The 27424-nt window shown below is 32.1% G+C and overlaps 1 protein-coding gene across 1 annotated transcript; it reads right to left on the bottom strand.

Annotated features, from left to right (window-relative positions):
* Window positions 1-484: 484 nt before the first annotated feature.
* LOC148604640 (sorting nexin-25-like) lies at window positions 485-27418 on the bottom strand. Its single transcript, XM_088550074.1, has 23 exons — window positions 27325-27418; window positions 26295-26576; window positions 24850-25010; window positions 24231-24362; window positions 23175-23347; window positions 22651-22837; window positions 21713-21792; window positions 21408-21484; window positions 20545-20649; window positions 19564-19655; window positions 18674-18713; window positions 17473-17592; window positions 16308-16458; window positions 15775-15968; window positions 14340-14471; window positions 13474-13632; window positions 12292-12408; window positions 10036-10169; window positions 7775-7840; window positions 3621-3767; window positions 2317-2498; window positions 1151-1251; window positions 485-897 (listed from the first exon to the last, which is right to left on the bottom strand). Exons 2-23 carry the CDS (start codon window positions 26520-26522, stop codon window positions 805-807), a joined length of 2871 nt encoding a protein of 956 aa, XP_088406200.1. The 5' UTR covers window positions 26523-26576; window positions 27325-27418; the 3' UTR covers window positions 485-804.
* Window positions 27419-27424: the final 6 nt, after the last annotated feature.

Raw genomic sequence — 27424 nt, 5'->3', positions numbered from 1 at the left:
AAGATAAATACTTAGAATTTTGTTAAGGATGCAAAAAACATTCATTCAAAAGAATATATGACTCTTAATAGTCCTTTTTCATATTTATGGAATGCAAGCCATTTTAGCAAGTTTTTTCAAAGGGACATTACCCATCAATGCATGACAAGCTGTTTGGTGGTCTCATTGGGAAAAGGAAAGTGAGTAAATATTTTTCTTGGAAACTTGAAACTATTATTTGGTAAGCACTTGAATGGTTTGAAATAAGTTATTTAAAAGTATCCAAGTATTTACCATGGCATTAATAAATTGAATACTTGAATTTGAAGTCTACTACATTCCATTGCTCCAATTAGATGGTAAACCAGTCAGTTGGATTACAAAAATGTAGAAATTTATTTCCCTTTGCTTCAATTAAATAATAAAAAAAAACATAGTCAAAATCAGGAATATGAAAAAGGACTTTGCTCAGGTGTAAAAATTTGTAAATTTGCTAACAACAAGAAACAAATAAACATTTTTATTATAAAACAATTAAATGATGTATTGCACATACCCAAATAAAACCTTAATTACCTTCATAGTAAGCAAATATCTCATAATGATGTACATGCTAACTATATATTTCATGACTATGGTTTTTTTTTTATTTACTTCCAAAGGAATTCCCATAAAGTGACATTGTGTATCAATATTTGTTCTGGACCTATATCCTGTTTAGTCATTAGAAATGCGTTATGAATCCGACTGTTATTAATAACTGATATTAATTATATATTCCTTCCAAAACATTAGTACTTGTGACACAATTGTTTCCCCCCAAGGCTATGTCTTCATATCTTTTACCACTTCTGGTATAAATGGCTTCTTTGATTTAATTTCTGGACAGAGTTCAAGGGTCAGCAAGTTCAGAATGTCCTACAAAATTTAATATTAAAGCTTCTGAATTTTTTTTTTTTTTTTTAATAAAAATGATACTAAAGCTACAAATTTTCTTTAAAACGAGTTAAGCAAAAATAGGTAAGTTGATTAATCAATTTTTCCTTTGTAGTAAAACTTAAAAAATAATTATGTTTCATCAAATCTAAACGAGAATTCTGAATCCCATGCCATGTTTTTCTCATTATAAATAATATATCATAAGTACGACTGAAAAATAGGATTAACTCACATAGAATAGTTGTTTATTAAGACGAGTGTCTTGTAAAACTTCAAATACTTTGATACTTCCTCTCCTTCCATTATCTTCTCCTAGAAGTGTTTTTACAGCATCTGTAACATGAACATGCCTTAGCGAATACACATTATGTACTTCTCTGTCTAACAATCAGGCAAAATGTGTATAAGGTGTGGCACATGAATAAAAAATGCATAGATTTTATTGCATTACTTATACCTCATTATTTTCCAGAAATTGCATTTGTTTGTCAAGTTTCAGGATACTGATTGGTCAAATTTAGTTGAAATGTACTACGGAAAAATGGCAGGAAAATATTTCTTGCAATTTTACCTATATAAATTGTGATTTTAAATTTCCCTTACAAAGCAACCAAGTTTTGCTCAAGTTAAAGAGTTATCTCCCTTTTTTTCAATGAATTTATATAATTCATTTCTCTTTTTTTGTTGCAGTTGATCCAAAACCAACATTCAACTTTGCGAAAGGATGCATTTGAGAAATGCAATGGGTGAAAAATTTTTGAAAACAAAATTTGTCATGTGCCATTCACTGCCTGGTATTTTCATGGACACCCTCTTAACAAGTCTTGAGTAAAACTTTAAAGTCAGTTCACTTAAGAACAGAGTAATACAAACACACTTTAAAATGAAGATTAGACCAGAGCACTTAAGAAAATGAAATTGGTTTCAATAGCAAGTGAATTCAATCTAGTAGAAATTAAATCTTCAATGTTGCTCCTCCTTAAATATCCACTTAATACAGAAGATGTATTTCATAGGATTTCATATCAGGGGTTAATATGAAAATATTATGGACTGACCAATTATAGTACTGTCAATGTCACACTAAATGTTTTTTTTATCAATTTGATTCTGTAATAGGTCTGACAGATTCTAAAATGCATTCACTTTGATTCCTAATAAGACCTCTAACTGAATGTTGTTCAGTCATCTAAAGTGGACATTCAACAGGAGCCACATTGAAGTAAGACCTTTTCAAAATTAGATTGCACGATATTTTTTTGATTTTTCAGTTTGTAAATTTCATTCCCCTTAAAAAGTTAGCATGCAACAATAACATCAATGTGTGGTTGGTCCACATCTCTATGTGATTGATTAAAGGAATGTCCTGAAGACAGCATTCTTTAAGTGTATAATTACCAGGCATATTCTGTAGAAACTTTTCCTTAGCCTCCATTCTAGTTCTGAGTTTTTCCTCGTCACTCCTGGATTGTTCAGGCTCACTTAGTTTCCCATCAGGCCACATGGAGAGTGTAAACTGCTGGATATAGTAGATAATCATTGGCTCGGAAAACACCCAATCTACGGTCTCACTAAGTTGTCTAAAATAATAAAACATGTAATCTAATGTTCAACTTAGTTGTCTAAAATAACAAGCATTGTGAGAATATAGCATGGCAATATGAAGATGAAAATTTATTTTTTGTGACCGACGAAGTGCGAACAAAAAGTTCCCTTAGCTGAGAGATGCTGGTAGGGGACTAAAAATAAATTAACATATCCAATCTACTGTCTAACTTGGCTGTCTGAAATAATAAATAAAACAACCAGTCTACTGTCTCACATAGCTGTCTGAAATAATAAATAAATCAGCCAATCTACTGTCTCACTTAGCTGTTTCAATATGTTGTCTTAAATAATAAATGTGCATTGAAAATTGAACATTATTAAGTTTAAACTTGTCGCTCAAATAATGGGAGATGTTCCAATTTTTCAAATGACAAGCTCGAATATTTTCCCTTCTGATTTTGTTGATCTTTAAATTGACACAACATTTGCTATTATGAATTTTTCATTTTTACAAAAATCAAATATAAAACTTGTATGGTATACTGTTGCTCTGTAAAAAATGACCTTGAATCAACCTTGACTGTTAAAGAGGAAACCATAATTATGGACTTAATGTTTGATTAAACTCTATTAAGCCAATGATGATTCACATTAATATAAGACATTGGTGAAATTTCCTAGCACGCCTCTTTAACTAAAATTTCAACCAATTACATTGCGTGAAGTTAAAGATTTCAAGAGAAATTCAAAAAATTTTAGAAAAAAATTGAGAAAAGAAATCAAAGGAGCTTTATATGTTTTGAACTTTTACAATATACATGTATATAGACAGTAAAACCTGTTTGAACATAACCCTTTTTTTGAACTTTAAAATTAAGTCTGATTTGGAAAAGTGTTCAGTTTATCAATATTCAAAATGCATTTAAAATGATCTAATGGTACTTTAAAAAGTGTTTGGTTTAGACAGATTTCGCTGTATACAAAAAACAAGGATAATTTTATGAGGTTATCAAACAAAACGAAAATTGGTAACATTGGAAATAAAGAAACAGTGAAAAAAGAATTGTAACGGTAAAATCCGGACTTCAATGAGCAGAATTCAACTAAAAAGCAGAAAAAAAATCATCCCTGCAAAAAAAGGCTAAACTACAAACCTGTTGATGGTCCTACCAAATGTCACTTCAACAAACATAATAAAACTTTTCCGCAGCCATTTAAACATTCCTCTCGACTCAAACACTTCATTTACCAGTCTGTAGAATGGTTCAGCTATAGAGTCTACATTTCTGTCCAGCTTAGACCTAAAAAAACAAAACTGATTAAATCTAACTTTGAAATTTATGGTTAGGCATAGTGGCAATAAACAGGAAACAAAAAATTAAATGATTAGGATAAGCTGAGAAAACTGTTGATGAAAGAAGTGTGAGATAGATAGCAGATGAATGAATGAATAAAAAAATGGAACATTAATGGAACATCAAGTAATATCCTACCATGTAATGTGAAAAAAAGGAGGTGTCAACTTAATATACGGATTAGAATGCAACTTACGTGGTTTACTATATGTCGGAGAAACGCAAGAACGATTAAACAAAAGAATGTGCGGTCATCGTTCTGGAATTAACACCACCAAATTCCCGACAATTTATCAACACTTTAATCAACAAGATCATTCAATCCTCTCTATGAAAGTTTGTATTTTAGAAAAAATTTACCATCCTATGAACAGTCCTGTTCTAAGTAAAAACTATCGTAGGGAAAGAGAGGAGTACTTGATACACAGACTAGATACTGCAATACCTTACGGATGCAATTACAACATCAAAAGTATAGGAAACCTTTCAAGCCAATATAACAATAACATAAATGTGATGAATTTATTTGACAAAAATCAAAGACGGGAAAGGAGTCATGGCCATCGCCACTATACGTCACCTAAGTTACATGATGTCTCCATAGATGGTCTCCTCCCTTTCATATAAAAACCTCTTGTACTTCATCACATTAGAACCAAACTTTATTCTACACCTCTCTCTTTACTTCACTTCCTTTACAAAACAAGTTTTGACACTCTTGTTTCTGACCCCACCTCATCATTATACAGACTTGTTGCCATCATTTTGGACATTGGTTTCCACCGACTCTTTAAACCAGTTTGTGTGAAAAGTCAAGATGATGAAAAACGATCATTTCTCCACTACCGTTTGACAACAAAGGTATAGATGCAATTAATTTGGCTAACATCCTCCATCACAAAAACATTATCAACAAAATTCCCCATATTTAAAAGACAAATCCATACCAATTATTTCATATTCCTATACTTCACTCATTGCATCCAGAATTTTCAATTATAAAAGGCTATTGCATATCCTCAAGATTGGGGACTCCAAGGCTAAACCACCTGACTTTTCTTGCAAAACTCTCAATTCAAATATGGTCCTTCCGGTCACGTTGTTACAGGAGATTTAACCATCATCTAAAATGAATCTCTGCTTAGTATCCTTTCTAAAGGTCCCAAGTACCGTGAACCACGCTCCATAAATTGAAATTAACTTTAAAGTTCTTATCGATGCCGTCGAGGACTATGCAAGTAAATGGAAAAAACGAGAACAAGAAGACATTGATTCTCTGTCAGAGTGGTTAAAGGCCGTGAGGTCTTTAATTTTGAAATGAATGAAAGTTTTAAGTAGGTCAATGAGTGCCAAGGCTACATCAGTTTTCAAAGACCCAGATGCAGCAAAAACATTGTCTACAACAGATGACAAATATGTTGTCATACCAGCAGACAAAGCTCAAAACAACATTGTTTTTGTCTGCAAAACATTTTACATCCAATGTTTATTATCAGAGGCTGATGTAGAAAATAAAAGCAGTGATAAGACCTATACTGCTACCACACTCTCCAAAGAAGAGATTGTGGAAAACAATAAATATGTGGTCTCTATACCAAGGACGATGACTGTGATTTACCGTCTATGTACTGGATTCCTAAACTCCACAAGAATCCATACAAACAACGTTTCATAGCTGGATCTGCAAAATGTATCATCAAACCTCTTTCAAAACTTTTAAATTCTATACTCACAACTGTCAAAGAAGGTCTACAGTCCTACCACAACACTTGTTACTCCCGTAGTGGTATTAATTCAATGTGGATCCTGAAAAATTCAAAAGATCTTTTGGAGACAATCACTTCAAGACTATTATCTGAATATAATAGCATCTAAACTATGATTTTTCAACACTGTATACTTCTATTCCCCATACTCAGTAAAATCCTGACTTTAAAACATTAAACATCTTTGTTTTTCCAAAAAAGATGGTACACCTAGATACACATATATAGTTCTTGGTAGAGATTCCTCATACTTTGTAAGAAATAATTCAAAATCATCTTCCAAATATACAGAGGAAGATGTTTACAAAATGCTGGATTTTTAATCGACAACATATTCATCAAGTGTAGTGGACATGTTTTTTAACAAACGGTCGGCATTCCAATGGGAAAAAATTGTGCTCCTTTACTTGCTGACCTTTTCCTTCACTCTTATGAGGCTGACTTTATAGCTGATCTGATCAGAAAGAAAGAATATCGTTTAGCTAGATCCTTTAATCTCAATTTCCGCTACACAGATGACATATTATCTTTAAATAATTCTAATTTCGGGAATTTGATACATCGCATCTACCCCAAAGAACTTGAGATAAAGGATACTACAGACACTGTGAAGTCAGCCTCATATCTTGACCTACACTTAGAATCGATGGTAAAGGAAAACTATTGACCAAACTTTACGACAAACATGATGACTTTTCATTCAACATGGTCAACTTTCCTTTTATCTGTGGCAACATCCCTTCAGCACCCGTGTATGGAGTGTTCATATCACAAATAATACGTTATGCCAGAGCTTGCTGAAACTACGCAGACTTTTTGTATCGCGCTAGAACTCTAACAGATAGGTTTCTGGAATAGGGTTACGTTGCTACAACACTGAAGTCATCACTACAGAAGTTTTATGGTCGTCATCATGAACTCGTGGATTGTTATGGTGTATCCATCTGCACCATGAAAACTGATTTATTCAACGGGTCAAAAGTTTTCTTTTCCTCATTTGTCTACCCCGGAATTGAATTTTTATGAGCATCTCGGCAGGTGCTTCTAGAAAAGTAGAGGACTCTTACCCTACCGGTGCACCTGGTCCATGCTCCCAGTTTTTAGTGGAGTCCGAGTTGCTCATTTGCTTTTGTTACTTTGTATGTATGATTTTAGTTACTTTATGTTCTTTGTTGTGTATGTCTGTTTTCCATGTCTGGTCTTTGTCCCTGGATTACATTCTTTTGATTACCGTTATAACTTTGCTTCCCTTGATTACTTTTTTCAAACTTAAACTACATTTTGGATTTTGCTGGAAATTAAACTTTACCTGTATCTTAAGGTATTTAACATCTGTGCAAATTTTTAAAAAGTTCACCGATTGTTTATCACGTTATCATTTGGAAACCACTATGAGTTGGACAGACAACTTTCCAGAGATGAAACCTCACCACTTTGTTTTGAAAGGTATAAAAAATGAACACAGTGATTACTATATACCGTCCACACTCTGGGGGCATAACGAACCAATAATAACCAAGTACTGTAAACATATTAATTTTCGCAGATTTAGTCAAGTAAACATATTCCCGGATATAAATTTTCGTGACTTCAAAAATATAATTTACATTATATAGTGTCAAAAATAAATTTCACATGTACTATTTTTCGTGGTTTTCTGTCCATCCCAAAAATAGCTAAAATTAGTACACCGTGAAAAAATTAGTGCCTTTACAATATACATGCTCTCCAGTTGAAGAAACTACATAGACCATACCCTCTATTGAGCAACACTAATTCCCAATCTATCATATTTTGCATAACATTCATATATTCAATTATTAGTCTGTTAAAATTCACTTGTTTCAGACTAAGAACCCGATAAGCCTGAAGCAGAATGCTTATTCTTAAAAATGGAAACCAAATTGTCAAAATAAATGTGTAAATTTTTATGAGCAACTCAGTGGGTGTTTCTAGAAAAGCAAAGGATGCTTAGGTCCACGCTCCCAGTTTTTAATGGAGTCTGAGTTGCTCATTTGCTTTTGTTACTTTGTATGTATGATTTTAGTTACTTTATGTTCTTTGTTGTGTACGTCTGTTTTCCATGTCTGGTCTTTGTCCCTGGATTACATTCTTTTGATTACCGCTACAACCTTGGTTCCCTTGATTACTCTTTCAAAACATTGATTACTAAATCAAGGATCTTACTCTTCTTCCTTGTTAAATGCTGAATCTTCATCTGTCTCTTGACTGTTAGGTTGTCTGCTAGGTATCCTAAAATACACACAAGCAGAAAGTCCATCTGAAGTACCATTTTGTGTAATACTGAGGTAATGAGAGTGGCACATTATTTTTCTCCATTTAGTCTTTTATGACTCAAACATATTCAATACATCTAGAAAACAACTGACATGCAAATTAAATTTATCATGAAGGATCTGTTACTTAGATAATTTTTTGACTGCCTATATAAGGAAAATTTGTAGGAAAATTTTCATCCCATTTTTCCATAATATATTTCAACTAAATTTGACCTACCAATATCTTAAAAAAGGCAAACATGACAAAAACTTTGATGTTTTTTCTATTGGTTAAGAGGTATAATTACTTTGATAATGCAATAAAATCTCTGCATTATTTTTTCAAGTGCTGCATCTTAAACACATTTTGCCTGATTCTTAGAGAGCCTTTTCTTTACAAAAGGGGAAGTTATTAGAAGTATAAAAAATATTAAAAATCTGTTTTGAAAAGGTGTATTTTATGCCTTATTCACTGTTCTCTGAACCAATACAAAAACTTACAGATATAAACTAGTGCTTAAGCTTAGATATTTTGTGCCTTTACAAGATTTTTCTTACTTTGTTAAGTGGGAAGACTCAAATGTCAAATATCTTAGTGATGTGTTTGATATAGTGGGGAAAAAATTCCTCACCTTTACAGAACTGAAATGCAAGGTACATACACAAAACTTTGTGAAATATTTTTCCTTAATATCAAGTATTCCTACTGATTTAAGACAATTTATTAAAAAAAATGTAGACAACACAGTGATACACACTGTTGAGAATTCATTTTTGAAACTGCTTGTTAATAATAAATGTATTAGATTTATTTATCGTCATTTAGTGATATTACAATGCTATCTTCTCAATGAAAAATTTTTGAAATGGGAAAGTGAATTATATACTGAAATTCCAGATTGGAAAAAATACTTTGTTCTGAATATGGAAAAAATATTTTGATCTGAATAAGAAGTGTTGTAGTAATGCTTATCTTGGCAATTTCCAATACAAAGTTTTTACATCGAGTTGTACTTACAAATATTTTTTGTACACGATTCATATAAAAGATTCAAATTTGTGTTCTTTTTGTAATCAGAGTATAGAGACATTAGAACATCTGTTTTTTGACTGCTTAGTCACTTCAAATGTCTTATATGATTTTCAGATTTTTCTTAGAAAATATTATTCTGATTTTGTTATGAAAAAAAAAGCACTTTCTTTTTTGGTGTTGCTGAGGCAGATATCAAATGAAATCTTTTGTTATTAATTGGAAAACAGTACATATTCAAATATGCTCCAAGCTCTTAGTGGAGTCTGAGTAGCTCATTTACTTTGGTTTATTTGTATGTATTATTTTAGTTACTTCATGTTCTTTGTTGTATTTTTCTGTTTTCCATGTCTGGTCTTTATTCCTACATTACATTCTTTTGATTTCTGCTAGAATGTTGGGTTCCCTTGATTACTCTTTCAACTAAATCAAGTACTTAATACAACATAAAAGTTATGTTCTATTGATGAAGTTGTTTATCATGTATAGTTTTGCATTGAGTTATTAATATGGATGGAGTGTATGTAACAACCTACATATGTAGATCAATACACGAATAGAGTACAATAGCTCCATCTTCATAGGCAAAGCCTCAAATCATATAAAATTGATTGAGAATTAGGTTCTAGTATTAAAAAAGAACAGCTGTAGTAAATTCAATTACATATTATGCATGTCCCCTTTCAGATGTCTAAAAAATCTCCTTTCATAGATAAAAAAATGGAAAACAATTATTTACGAAAGAGGGCTTTCTTCTGCCACGGTGAACAATCTATTAACTCCATGAATGTATTTGAAATCATTATAAGACAAGTACACAAACTAATGAATCTGTCAATAGAGAGATGTATAGGGAAGGAGCATCAGCAATGCCCTATATATACAAATTACTCAAAATTGTTATGTCGGATGTGACCTATTTCGGAAATAAAAAATGCAGTTAGGAAGTGATTGTTTGAACTTTAAATGTAAAGGCACAGCGTGTGTTATAGGAAGTCTCGCATGTTCCCATTGGTTGAGACAACAGCAACATCAAAATAAAACAGTGTATTATCAACAAAGTGAATTTGTTATTTGAGTACAATTGTTTAGACAACACCTTAAATTATAAATATAATGGTACGATAATTGGTACTTACTTCTTCAACAATGTTCTAATGAAGAAGTTTCCTTTCTCTGAATCTGGTTTGGTCTGTTTACAATATTCAGGGGAGGGTGACAGGAAGGCATAAAGTGATTCACTGTGGGCCATTCTCTCATCCTTTAGAACTACCTGTAAGAATTGAAGATACATGAAGGTATATGTAGATATACTAAATAGTATTATTATCAAATTATGTACCAGTCCATATAAAATTCAAACACTGCCAATGGTAAAGTGATTCATGGTGTAAAAAAACCAACCAAACAAACGATGCCTTTTCTGTCTACATATGCTATACCTTTATATAATGATAATCATTTCTGCACTTTTTAGAAAATCATATATTCATCCCTCACTTAAATCAACCAATTGAAACAAAATCAAGAATGATAACTCTTGCAAAGTGCCAATTTCATGTACAATCTGTATCATTTTTATCTCAAAAGCATAACAACCAAATGTAAACTAAGACTGGTTATGTGGTCAGTCACTGTTTCTAAACAAGAAATTAAACTGAATTTTGTGGGTTTTTGACATGCATGAATCACATACTGTCTGATTTTTATAAAGACTGTTACTTAAATATGGAAACTAGAGAAGAAGTCATCTGTCGCCATAGGATCCTGAATATACAGTACTGTCACCAAAAAAGCCTAGTATAGACAGGTGACTGTCACCAATGGATTCAATATCGACAGCAAACACTTAATATAGGATTAAGTTAAGATACAGGTAATTGTCACCACAGGATTCTCTACAGACAGATGACCATCACCAGAGGATCCAGTATAGACAGATGACTATCACCAAAGAATCCAGTATAGACAGATGACTGTCCACAGATAATTCAACACAGACAGGAAATAGTTTCCATGGGGATTCAGTGTCAGTCAGCAGTTACCAGAGGATCCAGCATAGACAGATGACTGTCAACAGAGGATCCAGTATAGACAGATGACTCAGCAGGGGATCCAGTATAGACAGACAACTGCCACCAGGGGATCCAATATAGACAGATGCCTGTCAGCGAGGATCCAGTATAGACAGATGACTGTCACCAGGGGATCCAGTATAGACAGATGCCTGTCAGCGAGGATCCAGTATAGACAGATGACTGTCACCAGGGGATCCAGTAAATACAGATGACTGTCAACAAATGATTCAACATAGACAGGACACAGTTACCACAGGATCCAGTATGGACAGATGATTGTCACCAGAGGATCCAGTATATACAGATGACTTTTCCTGGGGATGCAGTATATACAGATGACTGTCAACAGATGATTAAACATAGACAGGAAACAGTTAACAGAGGGTCCTACATGGACAGATGACTGTCAGCAGAGGATCCAGTATGGACAGATGACTGTCGTCAGAGGCTCCAGTATAGAATGATGACTATTAACAGATGATTCAACATATACAAGAAACAGTTATCAGAAGATCCAGTATAGACAGATGACTGTCATCAGAGGCTCCAGTATAGAATGATGACTATTAACAGATGATTCAACATATACAGGAAACAGTTACCAGAAGATCAGCCAGCACTCCACAGTTTAGTTTAGTTTCACACTTTTGGCTAGGGATGAAAAATGACATAAATGGAAACTGGTGGTTGCTATAGTGATTAAAAATAAAGAATCAATTGTTGATAAAATATTTTCTAAAAAAGGGGGACTTTTAAAAGTATTTTGCAATGTCTAATAAATTTTCAATGTTGAAGGGGCTTTTTTCAATGACGATTTGACTTCACTGTGAAAGTGAAAGTAAGTCAATTTTTTACCATGCTAAATCTGATAAGTGGATTACAAAGTGAAATAGCTAAAAAGGGGTTTTCCAAGGAAAAAGTTTTGACAGTTTCAGGGCATGAAATAAAAATTTATGATATTTTGCAGGAAATTTGATATTTTTAAACATGATTTTATCAACTTTTTTGCAAGTTTTTTTCATATTTTTGCATGGTTTCTATGGTAACCCTATTTATTGTGGGTAAATTTTTTCCAGAATTTTTTAATGCATTCTGAAGGCCTTGGCTTGACCTATTGCTAGATACATAGATTTACAGATGCTTGACATTTTTTAAAAGTGATAAATGTTACAAAGCATCAGATTACAAGACCAAAATTAGGCAGTTCTACAATGCTGTGGAGTGCTGGCTTAAGTACAGACAGATAACTTATCAAAGTATACAGATAGACAGATGCACATTATAAAAAAATCCAGTGTAGATAGTTAAATTTCTTACCTCTAAGTAGTTAGTAAGGGTCTTTTTACTCTCCTCAATAAATTTCTCATCTATAGAACTGAACATATTAAATCTACTGACTGAAGGTAACTCTTTCTTCTTCAACCATGGACCAATCTGCAATAGATAAAGAACATGAATCTAATACTGTTATTCCAGTTATATTTCAAACAGCATTTCAGAAAACACGATCAAGTAAAACAGGAATAGGTGTCAAGTCTCCCCCTATTAGCAGGAGCTTCACAATATTTCATAAATTTTTTTTTTTAAATCTCCCACTAACATGCCCATGTCAACATTGGAGATTTAGCTGCTATTGGAAATTTCTCCTGTCTGATTTGAATTTTAAACTTTGAATATTAATAAATTACTTCAAATCCTGCCAAAACAAATTGACCTTGAACCTGTGATAAAGACCATTAATTTATTATCATTGTAATAAAGGGAAACAAACATTGTGTGTCATCTTTCAGGGGATGATACAGCATGATAAATGGTTATAGTGAAATTGCATTAATAGTTTAATTAAGGTCTGTTGCTAAACATAAGTCATTTGTGAAAACAAAACTTTAGCAAATCTCACTGAAAGGGAGAACTCATGATTGACAATTTTCAAAGGTTAATATTTGTGACAACAATTTGCATGGGATGTCATACAAAAGATCTGGTTTTGAAGAAATCTCATCTTTTCATGAATGAAGCACAAACAAACGATCCGAAATACAGACAGTTTCTCTTATCACTGAAAGAATCCAGAAATTTTTCAATCTGGATAAGTTTCAGTGCATATTTCTACAGAAAAGCACCACAATTTCCAGGACATTATAGTTTTATAGGAGAATATCATAATGATTCCCACAACTTCCATTTAAATGTGATGTTGACAAAGTATTTGCAGACATTGTTTATGAAACTTTATTTCCAAGTAAAATGAAGTATAATGTCTTCTAAATATAAATTGTAGTTGAGATATTGTACACTGATCTGCAATGGGGCATCTTCTATAGAAAGTTTCTATTCCAGAACAATAGAAAGTCTCAAGACACTGTTAGGTAAGATTTCAATGTTTTCTGACTAGACTTAAAATCTTACCATTCTGTGCATGAGATTTCTCCGTCTTTCTATTGCAGGGTCATTTGATAATTAAATGTGATCTCAACTTTTATTGTCGTAATTAACTACCTGACATAGGCTCTCGTGTAGAGTTTGAAACTCTGCCAGATTTCTGGAAGCTGTCCAACCATTAGTACTATTCTGTAGGTTCTGGCTACTGGCATCAGTCCCCATCAGATAAACTACTAATACATACACCACAATCTTCTTGTCCTGCTCCTCAACAACCTAATAACAATATTATTGGAGTATTGCACAAGGTAAAATATAGTCAGTTACAGCAACAATCACAAAGGGCAATAAACAAAAATTATCATTTTAAGGGAAAATATTCAATAGTTTTCAATCTTAAAGAGGGATATATTTTTTTTATGTCTACCTGTAATTAGATTCCTGTTTCGGTGTTAAGCCAAAAGAAAGAGAAAATAATTGTTATAAAAACAGATTTCTTGAGAAAACTGGCAGATTTCAACAATAATACAGTTGTTTTATTCAATTAGGTAATTTAAAAAAATATTAATGCAATTAAGAGTAATTTTTTTACATGTGCAATGGTTTTGTTTTTTGAATTCCTATGCAATTTACAGGAATATTGTGTAATTAAGAAGTATGCACTGAAGTGGAATCCATTGTATACCTATATAAAGCTTCAGTCAAAATATCATGTAAATGTGAACAGTAGTAGCAGAAAACTGTTAAAAAAAGTTGTTAATGGACTTAAAGACAGACAGACACCATGACCATTTTATTTCTCCTAAAAAAAAAACAGTACATCACAATCACAAAACCTAATACAAAATCCTACAGAGGGCTTAAACTATTAAAATAAATAGTTCCCTACAACTGCATCAATCACAAAAGGCAATACACAACCCATTGGAGACTGCACCATTAATAAAAATGATATCAACAATATCTGAATCAACAGTATATACCTCAGCACCATACACATGTACCCTCCATTTTCCCAGGTTCTCAATCCATGTTCTGGTTCTTAAGATATGGGCTTCTATTAACCGCTTTTCATGTATGAAGTTATCTATTTCCCCTAACAACTCTCTTTCAATCTTAAAAGGAGAAAATCATTTTTAACATGGTAAACAAAAATATTCTCTTAGTACTTAAGTTATTATTCAGTCATGGCAGGTTCAAAATGTATTGAAACCATTTGAAATGTATTCTGAAAGCATCTGATTTTGGTTGGTTTAGACAATTTTACTTTGATATGTATTCTGGAAGCTAATTGCAAACTCTTTTACCTATATACGATAACTTTAAGATACAATAAGTTCAATATCCATGTACAATAACCCCAAGAAACAATAAATAGTCGAACCTCGTTAAGTCGGAGTCGAAGGGACCAGGCAAAAATGTTTGAGTTATACGAGGTTGGAGTCATCCGAGGTTGAGTATATCTTGGAAATAGTTTGGTCGATAATTGTTTCTGTATTTACATCATTTGTTGTGCTAGTACTTCACTTGTCATGATGTCCTGCATTTCTTATCAAAAAGATATTTTTTTATGTGTTGTATATCATTTTAATTAAATACTGTTCAGCATCGAGTGTTTTAAGGAAATTTCCTTTCTATTTTTTCTACATCGAAACGTCAGAAGTTCATAACATGCTGCTTTCTATGACTCACAATCCAGGAGTTTTGTCAAAACCATGTGCTCTACATTACCACGATAAAACTGCAGATTCACTAGCGAAACAAATGTAGTCGTTAAAATACACTAACTATTGTTTGTTTGACATTTAATTAAAAGTTCAGAATTCATTACAATTCATCTGTATTTTTTTATTTTGATAAAAATAATCCATATCACTGTTAGTGTGAATTCCAACGTGTGGTTATAAAATTCAATTCATTTCTTTTCACTACACTGCGCTATTTTGGATTAATTAAATTCACAAATCAAGCCATATAGAGTGTCCACAAATAATTTTAAAAGCCAATCTAATCATTGTAAAAACACACTTCGATCATGTGTTGTAACAAAGCAATCAGTTTCCTGATTAATTAGTTGAATTCGAGACATAAGGGATAATTAATCTCAAAGTCCTATCGATGGGACTGATCGAGAACTTCGAGCTACCCGATAATTCGATTCATCTGAGTTCGAGTCATCCAAGGTAAAATTATATTGGAGTAAGGGGAAATTTGCTGGGACTTTGGAATTAGTTCGAGTTATCCGTGATTTTGACTCTTTCAAGTTCGACACATCGAAGTTCAACTGTATTTATGTATGAGTATCGGTGACCCATCAACATCTAAAATCACAAGTTAAGAAAACACGTTATAACAGAATCAGCACCATCAAATCCTTACAAACACTAGAGACATATTTTATGTGAAGGAACAATGTACCTTGATATCTTTAACATCATCACATGTTACAAGTTTTGATGCTCTTAGAGCTTCTAGTGCTTGTCTTTTAGTCTGGATCTTCTCATCAAGCTGTTGTATTCTAGCTTGGGCTTCATATGACTGACTAGCAAACATCTCCTCATCCTCCTCATCGGGATCAACAAACTGCTCTTTTGGCTCAAATAACAGGTAGTCTGTGAAGTAAATTAATTTAATTGGGGAGAAGAAATAATTTTCAAAGAAAAGTATACTGATGTTAAACTCGCATAGGACATTTGAAATTGTATTCAAATATTCAGTTACCTTTTGAGAGGCTTTTTGCGGTTTTCCTGGGTGGACCAAACCACATAATTTTGTCTCAACAAAAAGAAGATGTGTATCCTGAAAACTTAAAAAAAAAACAAATTAAATGATCAAAGAACTTGTATTTCTTCCATAATCCACATAAATTGGTATCCACGAATTAAAGTTTCAATGATAATAAAATATCTTAAATTATCTCCCTTTGGAGTCTTTCAATGATAATAAAATACCTTTAGATGTTTCAGTTTTAATTTCCAAGCTACCTTCCTCCAGACAGCGTACATACTTGTTGTATATCTCACTGACAAGAAATGATGGGTAATGTTGCATCTCTAATACATGTAACACCTTCATCTGACCTTCATAGAAAGATTCTGGACCCTATCAAAACAATGAGAATAGAAGTACCAAAATGCAATGAATGAGAAATACAGAACATTTCTATGAAGATGGAACATATCTTTGAAAGATGAGCTAAAAAGTTTATGATATGGGTGGCACAACATAATTTTTTTCCACTGAATTTTTTGTTCCAATGTAATGTTTATATCATACAAAATGTATGTATGTCAAATATTTTTTAATAGGCAATATAAATGATTTTAAATTTCCCTGACAAATCAACCAAATTTTGCACAAAATAAAAGTTATATCCCATTTCAAGAATTTCAATGCTTTTCATGTAATGTATGTCTCTTTAATTGCTGCAGTTAATCAAAAACCAAAATTTATCTTTGAGAAAGAATGCATTTGTGATAAGAAATGGATGAAAATTTATCATTTGTCACCCACTGCCTAGTTTTTGCATGGATACCCTCTTTTAAGTGGCAATGGTGCCTAAAATTTTCAATCACAATAATTTTGACCAATGGGATTACTTTCCTTGATCCAGTTTCATAAAACATCTAAAACTGAGATTTTCTTCAGATCCTACACAAAGTCAAATTATGACCAATCAGATCCCTTGAAATTGAAGATTTGTGGAAACACACACGACTTCAGGATATTCTCAACTTGATTTTTTTTTTTATGGAACCCAAGCCTGTTCTGGTATGACTGAGGATTGAGCCCATCACCTCCAGCACTTTAGGTGGGATTACTGGGCACTAACTTTTTTTAAAGACAAAACAAAACATCAAAACATTATTTTAAACCTGAATAACATTGTTTCTGATTTGATTGCTACATTTATGTATTTCAAAACAAAAAAATATTTGTGACAAATTTACATTTATACTCAGTCAGTGACTGCATATCACTTGTAAATATGAAGTCAATGCATTATGTCTGCTCAGATAGAATGGTCATGGCACAAAAAAAAAACCACTTTACTGGCACAGGCTACTTTTATAGCTTCTTGCTTGCTATGAAGTGCTGCAAGTTTTCATGACGAACCTGATTGCCTAACAGGAAAGCCTCCATTCCTTTTATGGTTGACTTGTCTAGTTTAACAGCACTCCTTCCACTATTGATAAACTGTTGATAAATCAACGAGGCCTGATGATGTTGTAACTTCTGGAAAAAAAAGAAAGTTGACAAATTGAATTCACTAAAACTATTTTTGTTCATAATAAAAATCTATTGCATGGATTTAAAACAGAAATTGGCAAAATTGGACTTACATGAAGCATGTGTAAGCAAATTTAAAAAAAAATTATAACACTTGTTAAGTCTTGAAATTGTGGAATTTTCTTTCAAAGAAAAAGGACATCTCTGCTTACACATCAAAAGAACTTAGAGTAAATTCAGACATATAAATTTTCATGGTGTACTACATAACATGACAAAATCCAAATTAGCAAACGTAAAAATTAATATGTTTACAGTATATTAGCACATCCAGCACCCATATTGATGGAGAAAGCTTAAGGTTGGAGAATGTCACTAAATGATAATACAATCAAAAACAAATTGACTACTTTTGTCTCTACAATGGGAGGAATTGCACATATGAAAAGACTATTTTAAATATTGCATATCTCTCACACAACTGATGACATAAAAATTTCTTAGCAACATGTGCATGTCAAAAACACTAAACTCTCCAAATCATTGTAGCTTTGGTTATAATTTTATCACAGATAAAAATTCTACGTCTATTATTTTGCTGCTACATGTCCATATAGATGAACATAAGATAAAATGAAATACTATCAGCATATCAATTCACATACTGCAGTAAGTTTTCATGTTCAATAAAAATCTTGCATGTACAATTTCACAAGTCAAAATGTACAATAACAATATTATACTGGTAATTTTATTTTAATCTTTCAACTTCTGGTCCTCTGTTAGTTCTGTCTTCAAGAACAGATCGTTCATTAATTGTCATAATGCATCAACACACAGGAATAATATTTGATTACATTACGTTAAATATCAGCGGTAGTCTAAGTACGTCAGGTAATTTGTGTAATTAGAGAAACCGTCCAAGTTCAAAGTCAGGGGTGCCTGAACCCCAAAATGCAAAAAAAAACTAGAGGGTATTCTGATTACATGTGTCTTTATAAGAAATATACAATATCTTTAGATGAAACAAGTACTCATGATTGACTGTGTTTACTGGTGTGAAAGCTAAAATCCATTAAGTTTTTACCTTTTCCATAGTTCTGAGCTTGTCAACAGTACCAACAAATCTGCAATCAAGGTTAAGTGTATGTTTTCTGAATGTCATGACAACCAAACAAAAGTCAGGCACAAACATGGATATCAATAATCTGAAAGTTAACTTTTTAAATTCTATTTCAACTTTCTTTTCCATATACAAAATGTAATTCTATTCTTGTTTGTTTAAGGCACTAGGGCACTACAATAATTAATAGCAACTTAAACCAGGATCATTCTGAGGATAGTACATATAATACCAACAAAGAAAATATGTAAACTCACCAAAATTAACTATAGGACTTTTAACACCAGTCCATATAAAATTCAGACACTGTGTACAGTAAAGGTGATTCATGGAATTGAAAAACCCATTGAAGAAATGATGTTTTTTTGTTTCACATATGTTACATTTTTACATAAGAATAGTCCTGCATTTTGTAGATTACCATACATTCATTTCCGAAATCAAACAAAATCAAGAACGATAACTCCAGAAAATAACAGAGCTATGTAACTTAATTTTGAAAATGAAATAACCAAATGACAAACTTAAGACTTGTTACTGCTTCTGAATTAGAAATAAAAGTGATTACAGTATATTTTTGATATGCTTGAATCACCTCCTGCATAATTTTGATAAAATCTGCTACTTAATATGTAAATTATTTAATACATTTCTTTGAAAGAATGCCACAATAATTACCTTCCTTAAAGCACATCTGCATTTGATACAAGTAATTCATTTAAAGATACAATGGAATTAACAAATAACAATATAATAACATGATTCTTACAATATTCTGTGAAGGAATGACATTGAGATTTTTGTAATCCTCTTTAATTTTGTTACAGAGAGGTATATATAATAACACATCTTACCCTAACAGTGAGTCACAATCAGCATTTTTCAGAAACTTGAGAAACTCAGCTCTGGCAGTTGGACTATCTAACACTTCCTGGAATGTCAGCACCTGAAAATGTCATGTATACATTTGTAACAGACTTCATTGAATAGATAGATGGCAAACTGTCCCAAACAAATATTTTTGTTCTTTTTTTTTCTAAACAACATGTCACAGATACTTAATATTTGGAATAGAACCTCATCTGGATTCCTTTACCAAACTCAGACAGACCTTTTGTAATTCTACTTTCTGTTCACTGACTTAGAGAATTTTTCAAGCCTTTATTATCAATGACAACATATTCATAACAATTTTTCTCTGCAATTACTTGTAACAGTCACGTAATATTTTGACAAAAACTTCATATATTTGGAATTGATTTTGGGTATGGATAACAACAACTTCCTGTTTGACATCACAGTTTAAATTAATTTTGACTGTATACTGAAGATAAATCATCCCTAGTTAAATATGAAACACAAAACACTGGATTCCCATCACTGCTGAAAAATTGGTAATCCAAAATTATGATGTCAAACCAGTACCCTAGAAAAATTCGAGCAAAATCCGATAGAAAGTCAGTCACAAAGAAGTTGTTTCCACAGAGTAATTATAAAGGAATAACAAACAAGCTAATGCTTGTTATTGTTTATAGTGCATCTGTTGATGCAGGGAACTTCTGGAAATCATTAAAACCTGATTTGAAGCTATAAAATTTGGCCTGCATTCTTACAATCGGTCTCTGATTTGAAGGTATAAAATTTGGCCTACATTGTTACAACTGGTCTCTGATTTAAAGGTATAAAATTTGGCCTACATTGTTACAACTGGTCTCTGATTTAAAGGTATAAAATTTGGCCTACATTGTTACAACCAGTCTCTGATTTGAATGTATAAAATTTGGTCTACATTGTTACAATCTGTCTCTGATTTGAAGGTATAAGATTTGGCCTACTTTCTGACTAGTATCCACAGAATCACTCTGTAGATCATACGCTTTGTATTCTGGTCCACCAAGTCTGTGTAATCTCTTCTCACATTTATTCTTCGCCACTGACAACTGTAAAATAGACAAGTTATACACAGTATAGTGGGTCATTTTAGGAGGTCAACAAACAAAGCAGAAATTAGCAAGCTTAAAAGTCAATATACATTAAAAAAAAGAATTGTATCGGTAAAATCTGGATTTGAAATGTTGGAATTTTCATGGAGTGCTTTTGCTACGCATATTTTAATGGTCTGTCTTAAAGTGCCAAAATAAATTCTGCATATTCCAAAGTAGAAACAAATTTTTTTTTGCAAACCTTTTTGCCTTTAAAATGCCAAATTTTATGTCTACCAAAATAACCTGCCATACAGTATCTTAAATCACCAAAGTTGGAAAGTAATAACAAAATAAATATATAGCAATTAGAGAATCATAAATCCATGACAGCACATAAATACAATGGTTTAGACATTTTAAATATGATAATTCATATCAAAAATAGACCAGAAGTCCCGCAAGCATTACATTTTGGCATTCACTTTGCTCATAATGCAGAAACATGTAATCAAATTTATTGACATTGAATAATCACTGATGCATACCAATGCATGTGATGCACCAGCAACCACAACAAAAATTTGTCAAAGAAACTACTCAGTAACATAAGAAGCGTGAATTAGAGATTACTAGTTAGTACTTCTATTGACCCAATAGTTAGCATAACATCAAAATTTCATCAGTGTGTTTTAGTGACTATAAGTAATAGTACTGATGCTTGTAGACAGACAGACTATGAAGGACCACTATATTTCAATTTTAAATGAGTATACCTGATTAATATAGCGTTTGAGGTTTCTTGCTTTGAGTAGCTCCCCTTTCCCAATACCCGCAGAACTACTAGCTATATCTGTAATACATGTAGAAGAAAATCAGCAAAGAACTCCCTGGATAAAGAAAAGAATGTACCATATGCTCCTTGAATTAAAATCAAGAAGTGCCATTCAAATGACAAAGCAATGAAACATTATGGTGTTAAGTTATCAACATAAATCACTGAAAAGAATACAGATGTTAAACCTACTTTTGTCATTAAAACCTAAGAAGAATGGAATTATCCTTTAAAAGAAAAGTATACCTGGTGTAGGTCCTGTACCTTGCTCCTTCTTCAGATTATCAATGGTAGTGGCATGTATTATCTCTGTTAAGATGTTGTATCTGTTATAAGAAGTGTAAAAATTATGTATAGAAGTCATGGTTCATATAATACAGGGGAAAGTCCCAAAGAATTGGGCTAACAAACCATATCAGATACTATAACTCTGCATTATGCATAGGTGTTAACCTTTGAGAATTCTGAAGCAGGAGATCTCACTCTCAAAATTTTCTCAAAGTGGAAGATTTGCCTAGGTTTAGTTTTCACAACAAGTTTTATGTTCGGCATTAGACCTTATTTGAACTTAAATCCTATTTCACTATTTCAATTCCTTGTGGCATCCACTCCCTTGAAAGATGACCCACAATGTATCCCTGTTACAATTATAGTAAATTTATGGTCTTAATCACACAGTTGAGATGAATTTGTTTTGACAAGAATCGAAGTAATTTATTACTACATGTATTTTAAGCGGAAAATTCAAATAAAACACAGGAAATTTCCAAATGCTGCTAAATCTCCAGCATTATCAAGGGCACGTAAGTGGGAGATAGTTGAATTCTATAATAATATTGGAAAGATCTATGTGTATCATATCAGTACTGATTTTTTTCATTATTTTCCATTAGTTATTTATAATGATGTATTAATGTCAATATGATGTGAATCCAACTTCACTGATGTAAAAAAAAAAATCCTTGAAATTGCATTACTTCCCCTTGGAAGACTTTCACAAAAGTTGTATTCTCTTGTGCACATTTTTATACCATGTATACTCAATATTCATATAAAGTTTCATTCTAATCCATTTAACAGTTTAGATGAGTTGTGCTAACAAGATAGATGGATGAAGAACATGGAGATTCCTATATACTCTGACCTTGTTAGCAGGGCTATCTTAAAAATGTTTATACATGTACCTAATCTGCTTCAGATGTTCTATGTCATTACATTTGTCAATCAGCTTGATAAAATCTTCATATGTAGCAGCATAAGTGTAAGTCTTCTTGGTGACCTCCGAGAGTCTCTGGCGGTAGTCAATATAGCTTATCAACTTCCTGTTAATATAATCAGGGTCACATAGCATGTCAACTGTAGGTTTCAGAACTGAAATAAATATTTAATGGAAAACAAGCCTGTCATTTAATACAAACAAGTTCTAGCATACTTGCTGCTTAAAACAAAATTCTGTTTCTGTTATTTTGATAGCATTACTAAGACTGACCATCAAACTTAATCAATTATGCTGACTACTTGCAAAAGAAAAGCATAGCATGTTTATCAACTATAAATAAAGAAATATTCTGTGGGTCGGAGGAATATCTATCAATGTCTGAGAAATTCCAACAACTAGTAAACAAGAAATTAATCAAGAAATATTGCTATGTATTATCCAATGATTATCATGAAATGATGTATACTGGTGTACAACCATATAATCTACCTGAAGATGTGATGATTTCTCTTAGTAAATGACGTATACTGATACACCCTCTGTAGTGGGCTGGTAACAGCACAATCAACAAAGCATCACAGAGCTTCCTTAAAAACTCCACTTCAGTATCTTCACCAGCTAACCAAGCATGCAGAATAAACTTTCTTTGATCTGGACCCTTACTAAAATCACAACTTAATTTAATAGACATGTAAATACGACATATACAAGGTATAAAAATTTATTCATAAGTCTGATTAAAGCTATGCAACTACAGATATATTGCCATAACAAAAATGTACATACATGCAATACAGACTATTGATTAAAATGACCAGTACTGAATGCAACACTTCCACTGCTAAAACACATAAGCAAAATGGTTGGTGATTTGCTTACTATTCCATTTAAACTGGTCCAGAAAACTCACTACTAATTTAACAGAGAGATAACTTTGAGGTAAAATGATAAAGGTTGTTAACAATATATTATAAACACACCATATGTGTTCTATTGTTCCATTATGTAGGCCACTTAAAAGTCATCAAGCTTAATCAAAAGCTTTTAAACAACTTAATTAAGTAACAGTCCACATAAAATTCAGACACTGCCAATGGTAAAGTGATTCATGGTGAAGAAAAACCCACCAAACAAATGATGCTTTTTCAGTCTACATATGCTATACTTTCAAAGAACAATAACCATTTCTGCATTCAGATCTGCAATTTTAGGAAAATTATACATTCATCTCCCAATGAAATCAACCAAATGAAGCCAAATCAAGAACGATAACTCTTCCAAAGTGCAAATTTCATGTACAATCTATATGATTTTTATCTCAAAAGCACAACAACCTAATGAAAAACTAAGACTGGTTATGTGATCATAAATTGTTTCTGAACAAGAAATAAGACTGCATTCGGTGGGTTTTTAACATGCATGAATCATCTTCTGTCTGATTTTTAGAAAGACTGATACTTAAAAAACTCATACATTTTAAAGCTATACGTTATTTTTAACCTACTACATTGAAGAGATCAAGTCATACATTAATTTTTAGAATACCTTGTAGAGCATGCTCTTATCTTATGGAAGTGCTTGTAAGCTATTTCCATAAAATCCTGGGTCATTAACTTGACTTTGTTGATCTTTGACATTCGGTTACTTAAATTCTGCACCACAATCCAAGCATCATTTCTAAAATCATGAAGACAACAATAAACATGTACATAACACAAAGACAAGTGAAACATGAGTTAAGTTAAGGGGTCTATGTCTATGACAAATATAAGTAACAAACACTGAGGTGTTTTATACCTATAAATTTCACAAAAACAACATTTCATTAATTTCTGACAGTTGAATTTTGTCTATTTTTAAAATAATTTGCTAGGATGGTCTAATTCTGATAATGCAATAAAAAAAACTAAATTAGGTATAAGGTAAAAAATGATGTAAGCATAGGGAAAACATTCTTTACTGTAGGCTAGCTGTTCCCTCCATGAGGTAAATAAATAACATTTGGTAAACTACATTTATAGACAGTTCTTGCATGTTTACACATTTTTATATTTTTTCCATTTTTTTGAGTTTTTAACAATACAAAAATACAAAATGCAAGCACTATTCAAAAGTGTAGAAAATCTTGTAGACTTGATTTTTTTCTGTAGAAATTGATACCTACTTGATAGCATTCACAGCTGTTTTTGGGTCTGCAGACAGATCAGAATACCATGACAACACAAAGTCTCTGATGACGTTATCCATAACTTCACTGATAGCATGGTCAATATTTCGAGATACAATAGTTTTCTTTGATTCCTCTTTAGAGTCAGATTTCTTTTCCTATCAATATAGTAGAAACAGTTAAGGCTGAAGAGTGAATGAAAAAATATCAAAACAGTTTAGAGTACAACTCTTGGAAAAGAACAGTACAAGTCTACTTTGTACTCAACAACTTGTATTTGATGATCATTCATTGCAGGTATTCAGTCCAAAACATGTTTCTAGTATATTATATATGATATTCAGTGCATCATACACTTAACTGTATTACGAATGTATTACCTATTTACAAAAGACGTGTTATACAATCAGGGCCTGTTCTAGACATTGGTGACAAGGAGAAGCTATAGTAAATTCTGTTTGAAAAATAACAGTATTGACATTTTTGTCTATTTATCTACTACAAAAACAAATTTACTGCACAAAATTTCAAATATTATTATTTATTTTATGTGAAGCTTTCTAACTCACTCAACAGGAAAAAGTTTTAATGATAAGGAGCATATTTTTCCTTTCATACGAGTAAGCTAAATTACTAGTGAGCTGAGACAAATAAAATAAAATCAACAACTAGTTTATATTACCAATCCATAAAATCTATCAAATAAAATAAAAAGGAGATAAAATGCTTGCAGAGTATGATTTATTTTAGCATCATGCTTTTGTCCCAATTCTTGAAATTTTCACTATTTCATTTGGCACAAACAGGATGGTACATTGTATTTCATTTGCACCAAAGTCTAATTATTCCATTTGCACTGTTTTTCAGGTAACTGTTTGGTAAAGGGAGGTATAAATTAAATTTATAGTAAAAGTTATAAAGATTTGCACACGAAAGTTGTACTTGTTCTCAAAGTTTCGAGAAGTCATGCATACATGTAGATCCATAATATGTGACAGCCTAATACATTTACATTTTGAAAAATGGGATAAATCATAGTGTTAAAAAACCTTGCAAAAACCAGATTAACAACAGATGTAGATGACAAAACTGTTGTTAAAACTGAACAAGCACAATCATGGTTTGTTATGAAGAAATGGAAAACTATGATTGAGAATTAGAAGAATGCTTTTGGATCAAAGAAATCTTGTCTCTAAACCCTTTGATTCATATATGCAGTTTCAAAGTTTACTTTGAACGACGTGTAATACTGATATAAAAAGTATGACTAAGTCACTTTATTATATCAAAATCACCTATATTAGGCTCGAATGAAATATTATAAGTGGCACATATAAAAGTTTATTTTTTTGGCGCAAAAGCAATGCATCTTTTAGAGAGGATCAATCAACTGTCTAAACCAATCATATGTTTTTACAATCTAACATTAAAAATATAATTACAATTAATTGTTCCAACAGTTTTTTAACTTCTGTAGGTTCTGTTGGTTGACTGGATGGTTTATATTGCTTCCCTCTAACCAAAGACCAAGATACACTCAGATAAATTCCAAGTCCAGATATCAAAGTCAGGAAAAGTAAGAACAGTACCAAAAAAAGTAAGTCATAATATTGAAGAACTGCAGCTAAACCAACACCAGTACAGCAGAGAGTTATCTCTTTTGGCTTCATCTTTTAGTCTTCATAAGTAATAACTAGCTGTAACATCCAGTTGTTTAGTTTCAACTGAAACAAAATGATTGTGAAGATACTTCATTTCTAATAATAGCATCATGCATTAAATTTTAAATTGAAGTCACTGCCAGCTCCAGACTGTGCGTAAGCATGCTCATTCATAATTTACATAAACATTGAATGTTAGTGATAAAGTATGAATGGAACACTTAGGTGAAGGGTGGGCATTTCCTGATTCTTACAAGACTGACACATTGTTTTCTAGGTGGAAAATCAACAGTTTTTAAGGCTATTGTGAAGAGACAGTAATCTAGATTGTCTTGGATTTTGTTATTCATAAACATGAACATGACAATGAAAATATCATTTCATTACATCAGGATGTACTCAATCTTATTGCAAATTTCTTTTCAATCCCAATCTTTCTGCACCATGAGAACAGATTTGTTTACAGTGGCTTACAAAATAATGTACATAGCTTTCTTCTTCAGTGACTTCACTCAATGCCAATGGCCTCATACAATTTACAATTTACATGACATTTTATGGGCAGCCTGGGTGCCCCTAGAAAGCAGAGGACACTTACATTTGCATCTGGTACTGGCTCCAAGTTCTTAGTGGTTGCTCATTTACTGATACATATTTTTGTTATTTCAAAATTCAAGTTGTTTGCTAAAATTGCTGTGTTTGTTTTCTTAGTCTTAATCAGTTTTATTCCTGGATTACAATTCATTTCCATTACTGTTCAAGCCCTGGTCCCTGCCTTACTATGTAGTATCATTCAACATGTATATGTTACCTTGATATTTAGCTACTGATAAAGAAGCATGTTAGATGGAAATAATCCTTTCATTCACCAAAACAAAAGCTGTCTGCTTAACTAAAAAAGAATAATGAAT

The sequence above is a fragment of the Perna viridis genome, chromosome 10 (genome assembly GCF_037379345.1).
Source record: "Perna viridis isolate PV_CMFRI_1.1 ecotype Kerala chromosome 10, ASM3737934v1, whole genome shotgun sequence".
Classification (NCBI taxonomy): Eukaryota; Metazoa; Mollusca; class Bivalvia; order Mytilida; family Mytilidae; genus Perna; species Perna viridis.
Note: the sequence above shows the minus strand (reverse complement) of the source record. Positions and strands in the feature narration are given on the sequence as shown.